This window comes from Canis aureus, chromosome 30 (genome assembly GCF_053574225.1).
Source record: "Canis aureus isolate CA01 chromosome 30, VMU_Caureus_v.1.0, whole genome shotgun sequence".
Lineage (NCBI taxonomy): Eukaryota > Metazoa > Chordata > Mammalia > Carnivora > Canidae > Canis > Canis aureus.
The window spans coordinates 30,138,563-30,145,223 of NC_135640.1; the positions used below are offsets into that span (position 1 = coordinate 30,138,563).

General features: G+C 35.9%; 1 protein-coding gene across 1 annotated transcript; it reads right to left on the reverse strand.

Annotated features, from left to right (window-relative positions):
• Positions 1-1,003: 1,003 nt before the first annotated feature.
• On the reverse strand, positions 1,004-1,189 carry LOC144301637 (keratin-associated protein 19-7-like). The gene has a single exon (XM_077878707.1). It carries the CDS (start codon positions 1,187-1,189, stop codon positions 1,004-1,006), a length of 186 nt encoding a protein of 61 aa, XP_077734833.1.
• Positions 1,190-6,661: the final 5,472 nt, after the last annotated feature.

Consider the following 6,661-nt stretch of genomic DNA (forward strand, 5'->3'; position numbering starts at 1 on the left):
GTTGTGCATGTGTGGGAGCAGAGGATATGTAGGAAACCTCAGTACCTTATGCTGTGAAGCTAATAAATAGCCTTAAAAGAAAGAAAATATTTAGCTAGTAGCAATGTCACACAGAAATAGGTACTTGAATGTAAATATGAGAATGACACAATCCTTAGTAGTTCCAGGAACACTTGAGAGACATTTGAGAGGACATATATATAAATACACATGTGATAAAGACTCCTAACTCTGGGAAACGAACTAGGGGTGGTGGAAGGGGAGGAGGGCAGGGGATGGGGGTGAATGGGTGATGGGCAGTGAGGGGGGCACTTGACGGGATGAGCACTGGGTGTTATTCTGTATGTTGGCAAATTGAACACCAATAAAAATAAATTGATTATTTTAAAAAAATTAAAAAATAAATATATATGTGATTTATGTATATATATGTTAAGGGAGCTGACAGAGAGAGTCATTTTCATTAACTGTTAGTATTACTCCCTATGCTCCCTATGTGTTTGTTCTCAAGCTTGTATAATGTGGTGAACTAGAAATTGTTGCATCATACTCTATAACCAATAGCCACAGACCTTGCAGCTTCATAAGCTAATTTTTTATATCAGTTGCAAAAGAAGATGTTAAAATAATAAAAATCAAGACATCAAAACATCAAACAAAACCAGGCTATTTAGATTTCGAGTAATCATTTTATTGGACAAAAGCAAAAATACAAATTTTCTTCAAGGTCTTCTAGAAAGATAACATTATGATAATGGTGGCAAGAGAAGTAAACCAAAATGAGGACACAAACTGGGACAGTTTCACGTATTGAATATTCATTTAAGATGATGGGTTCTGGAGGTAAAAAGCACCAAATATTTGTAGAAGCAGTTTAACCATTGATAAATAGCTATTGATTCGTCCTGGAGAATATAGGATAGATGTTTTGGGAATCGAACTACAAAAATAGGACCAAATAAATGTGGAGGCTTTCTCTTTGCATTCCATTTCAACAGTATGTTTAGTAGAAGGTAGAGAATCCATATCCTCCATAGCACAGTGGGCGGTCGCAGCCATATCTGTAGCCTCCCCAGCCCCAGCCCAGTCTCGGGAAGCTGCCACATCCCCAGCCACTGCCACAGCCCAGGCCACCGAAGCCTCCACAGCCATAGCCCAGGCCTCCATAGTAGTTGCCGTAGTAGCTCATGGTGTCAAGGGTGGTGAGTTGGCGGTTGAATGCAAGAGTCAGAGTGTGAATGTCGACATCTTTACAAGGAGGCATATATACTCTGATCAGAGAACGTGACAGAACATGTGCCCCTCCTTTGGTGTCATTCCATGAATTATATTTGCCTGACCCAACGTATTAATCTGTGGTCCCCCGACCACACTTACAAGAATGTCTAAACCTGCTTGGCTACATAGTTAGGTTGTAGAGCAGAGCTTGCTGCTATAATCTTCTTAGAATGATTTGATGTTTCTTCAAAGTATTGACATGCCAAACCCTGAATAGAGTACTCGAATGCCAGTCACTTGACATCAGTTACATTATATTGTTGAATTTCTAATTAAATATCTTCTCATCACTGGCATTTGAGGGTTGTTGTAATTAGTTCTACAAAATAGCAAAAAATAATTAAAATCAAGTCCCTTAAGCTTACCAATTTCTTCACTAGGCATGCATGTATTTTGTATCATGAGAAGCAAATGATACACCTCTCTTTAGAATATAAAAGAATATTTTAAGTCAAGACAGATTTAGTTCACCTGCCACGTGTACCAGGAAACAACAACCACAAAAGCTCACCTGATTTCTAGAGTTTTAAAATTTGGGGCATGTACAATTAATAGATTTAATTTTGGCTTTAAATACCAACATACTTATTTTGGTTCAAATACATAGCAGGGGCACCTGGGTGGATCAGTGGTGAAGCATCTGCCTTTGACTCAGTTCGTGATCCCAGGGTCCCAGGATCAAGTCCCACATCAGGTTCCCCTAGGGAGCCTGCTTCTCCCTCTGCCTATGTCTCTGCCTCTCTCCCTGTGTCTCTCATGAATAAATAAAATCTTTAATAAATAAATACATACATTGCAGAATTGTAATCACTAGTGGAAAGACTATCACTCTGATCAAAAATCCATCTTGTGAGAAGTCTTCCCACAGTACTTTTTTAAAATATATATCCTGAGTGCTTTCTCTATAATACATTCTAGTCTCACTGCTACCACAAATGCAGATTACATTTGGCTTCCTACATCATTTCCCCCTCTTTCTCTGCCTTCATCATTTATCCATTTATCTTAGATCTTTTTCAAATCTCATTCAAAACACCACCCAACTTTCTTCCTCCATGAATCATTACTCCAACCAGGTATAAGTATGAGGTGGGAAAATGGTTTTGGCTCTAATTATATATTCGAAAGAACACAGCATCCTTCTACCTAGATCTCCACAGTCAATTTTATAAATTTGTCTCTGTCTTCTCTTTGCTTAGTCTGTGCCCATTTTTCAGTCTGTAGATAATTTCTAACTTCTCTTTCCCAAGATATCAACTAGACATTTCTAAGATATTGACAATGCTGTTAAAGTCCCTAAAAGCATCTTAAATTTTAAAAGAACTTGTACAACCTGGAATAGTAAGAAATTTTCTACATATGTGGTATAATTTTAAAGAAGGACAGAGGGGCACCTGGGTGACTAAATTGGTTGGGCCTTGGCTTTTGGCTTAGGTCATGATCTCAGGATCTTGGGATTGAGCCCCATGTTGTTGGGGGGAGCCGCTCAGCAAGGAGTCTGCTTTTCCCTCTCCCACTGCCTCTCCCTTCTGCTTCTGCTCTCTTTTTCCCCTCAAATAAATAAATAAATAAATAAATAAATAAATAAATAAATAAAATATTTTTTTAAATTAAGAATAAGAAAATTAAAAAGAACAAAAAATAAGGATGTACTCTTTGGAAACAGTTGGCCTGATATTCACAAAGTTCCTCACCTCAGCCCAGAGAGTTAGTTAAGTGATACCTAAAGCCCTATGCAAATATGCCCATACCTTGACACCTGGTTCTCAACAAACTTGTTTTCTATGATAATAACTATTTTGCTAAGCTTTTGTGGAGATTTATAAGCGATATGACACGGTTTTTGGATGAGTTTGTTCACTGACCTGATGTAGTATCTAAACAAAACCTAGCATTTGGTTGGCACTCAATATTTTTTGAAAGAGTTATATGACTTTCACTGATATTGACATAAAGATCATGCATATCATAACCTAAGCAATTAATCTGATGTTCTAGTAAATGTTTTATGGCTGACATGGGTTCCAACAGGCTTTCTGGTTTCAGAGTAGCACTAACCCCAATATTAGCCTGTAATCTCCAAGTTATTCTAATACAACTGCATTCCATTTTTATTCCTCATTTCAGAAATCAGCCAATTGATAGAATGAATATTTTCATTTTAATGAATCATTTAGAAGTATGAATAAATTGCATACCATTAAAGATTCCACAGTCTCTTTGTGTAGCTCTGTCAGAGCATGTAACTATGATTAAAGTCTTTTAATTATTTTTTTAATGTCACACTATCTCTACTTTATAGATGGAAACAATATGGGACACAAATGAAAAACTTCATTAACAATAAATGCTAAGTGTGTTTTCAAAGAGGAAAACACATGACTTTAGTGTGCATCACTTATAAATGTGCATTCTTTGTTAAAAATAGAAGAAAGAATTTGAAAAATATGGAACAAATCTGTTTTTCCCCCATGCATAAGTGAAAAATTTACATTGGAAATTTCCTTAGGGGTTATTATTTTTCTGTCCATTCAGTGGATCAAAGGCAGATGTGGATCACTATTTTTTTTAAGTGTTCACCCAAGTTGCTATTTATGTTGATGGATGAAAGAGTAAAAAATGTTCTCACATTTTCCCTAGCAGTGAAGAAGTCTTTTGTTATATATTCCAAACATTTCCTCTCACCTCAGATGCAGATGCATACATTCTAAGCACAACAAAATTATGATAATATTGATTATTCTAAGAATGTCAACAGCAGTAATAATTGTATTGATTACTACTTGTCAGCCCCAAAGCTCCTGTCCCTGGAGACACTAAACAAATGAAAGGGTAATAGAAATTCTGTTCTACTGGGTAAACTCCACAGTGTGATCCTTCAACAGAGTAAGTGACTTGGCTCTACTTCCCCTGCTCAGCTCACTGTGATGCTACATACAACTGCTAGATAGCACTGATTGAAAGAAAAGGTCATCATGGGTTTTTATGCTGGTTTGTTTTGTTACCAAAAGTTGAATTTTAAGAATGCTCATTGTTTAATTATATTCCAAGGCAGATAACCTACAAATTAACAGGTGCAGTTCTCTGTATCAGACAATAAAAATGTTAAAGAAATATAGCTCTTAATCTAAGTAAGGGGATTAATCACCATAAAATTAGCTGTGATAATTTAGCTTTCCTTATAAGCATCACCAGAACTTTCAAAATGGTTTATTTGACAACATTCCAGGAGAAAATAGAGAAGCAGCATAGTGTAATTGAATACTCTAGTCTCAAATTGCTTATTCTGAGGTTCCCTGCCTGCAGATCTTTAATTCCATGATATCATTTTGTCCTTTTCTTTTTCTTATTACATTGGCCCAGCTTACTCAGAGTATCAATAGGTTCATACTATTACCTGAAGCTACCACTCAGTCTTAGGAAAACAATTTAGAAAATTCTGCTATTTTACTTATTTTATTCCTTATTTCTTATACAGTAGTCTCCCCTTATTCACAGGGGATATGTTCCAAGATACTCAGTGGATTCCTGAAACCACAGATAGTACTGAACTCTAATATGTACTATGTTTATTCCTATGCATAATTCCTGTAATAAAGTTTAATTTATAAATTAAGCATAGAAAATGTTAACAGTAATAACTAATAATTAAATAGAACAACTATAACAATACACTGTAGTAAAAGTGATGTGAATGTGGTCTCTCTCTCAAAATACCTTTATTATGCTCATCCCTCTTATTGAGATAATAAAATGTCTACATGATGAGGGGATGTGAGGTGAGTGCTGTAGGCATTGTGATTTAGCATGAAGCTGCTTTTGACTTTCTGACAATATGCCCGAAGGAGAATCATTTGCTTCCCACCTACAGGTGACTTCGGGCAACCGAAACCACAGAAAAAGGGAGACTACTGTCCTATCAATAAAATGGTCATTTTTGATGGGATGATGTTTTACTAAAAATCATCTGTGTATAATAGATGAAAAGCAGACTATGAAAAACAGAAGATAATATATATTTCAAAGATTCACAGAAAAACAAGAGTTTATTTTCTCTGAAAATTTAGCAAAAGGATTATGATATTTGTGGAAAGTTTTCTGATTGCAGTTGTAGTGATGTGGATGTCAAGCAACTGTAAATATGTAGATACAACACCACTTGTTTTTATAAAACAAAATAAAGGGAGACAATAGAGATGGAAGATTAGTTGCAAATTTTGAATTTCAGGGACGCCTGGGTGGCTCAGCAGTTAAGCATCTGCCTTCCGCTCAGGGTGTGATCCTGGAGTCCTGGGATCGAGTCCCACATCGGGCTCCCAACATGGAGCCTGCTTCTCTCTCTGCCTATGTCTTTGGCTCTCTCTGTGTCTCTCATGAATAAATAAATAAAATCTTTAAAAAAATTTGAACTCCATTAAGAAATAGAGATAGATAAATATGAAATACGTAAAAATCAAGTGTGATTCTTTAAATGCAAGAAGATTTAAAACTCCATAGTTGATTTTTCCTGCTGAATTCAATTCTAAAAGTTAAATAACTAAAAAAAAGAATAACATTCTATTGTTTTGAATTACTAATTCTCAAACCAGAGTTTTTTTTTATACATTAATATGTACACATGACTATATAATTGTGTGTACTGTATTTCAAATTGTAAATAGTTAAATTTACACATAAGTATTTACACATAACTGAGTTAAACCCCTCAAAACTGTATTTTCTATTTCAAACTAGGTCATTTATTGATATTCAGCATAAATTATCTGTTAGTGCCCAAACTTGGGAAGCCAGAGGACATAATACAGACATCTTAAAATAATAAATTCTCTGAAATTCTTAAGATTTCTCTTGATAAATAAGTGTAGGGTGATCCCAGCCTATTGACTGAAGAATGTTGTGGCAACTCTGCTCATGGTAACAGATTTTGGGTTACTAGAGCAGTAGTTTAGTAGGAACTAGAGAATCTATGTCCTCCTAAGCATGGTGGGTGGTGGCAACCATATCTATGGCCTCCTCAGCCACAGCCACAGCCCAGGCCACTGGAATCCCCACAGCCATAGCCCAGGCTTTCATACTAGTCACCATAGTAAATCACGGTGTTAGGGATGGTGAGTTGGTTTGTTGTTCAGAGCAAAATCCTGAGTGTGAATGTCATACAGCTATGCTTATATCCCATGAGCAGAAAATGTGATAAAACATGAGACCATTCTTTTGTATCTTTCCAAATTATTCATTCACTTGAGGCAACTCATTAATCTGTTTGCTGACACAAGGAGAGGTGCACACTCATTAAAATTTCTGAGCTTGCTTAGCTGCCTTGTTAGAACACCCTTGAACTCATTACATTCTTTCTGTTTTAATGAGAAAAGAGATCTGTCTTCAA

Bases quoted from the DNA above. Each gene is read 5' to 3' on its own strand.
- LOC144301637 (XM_077878707.1), bottom strand. From the start codon at position 1,189: ATGAGCTACTACGGCAACTACTATGGAGGCCTGGGCTATGGCTGTGGA.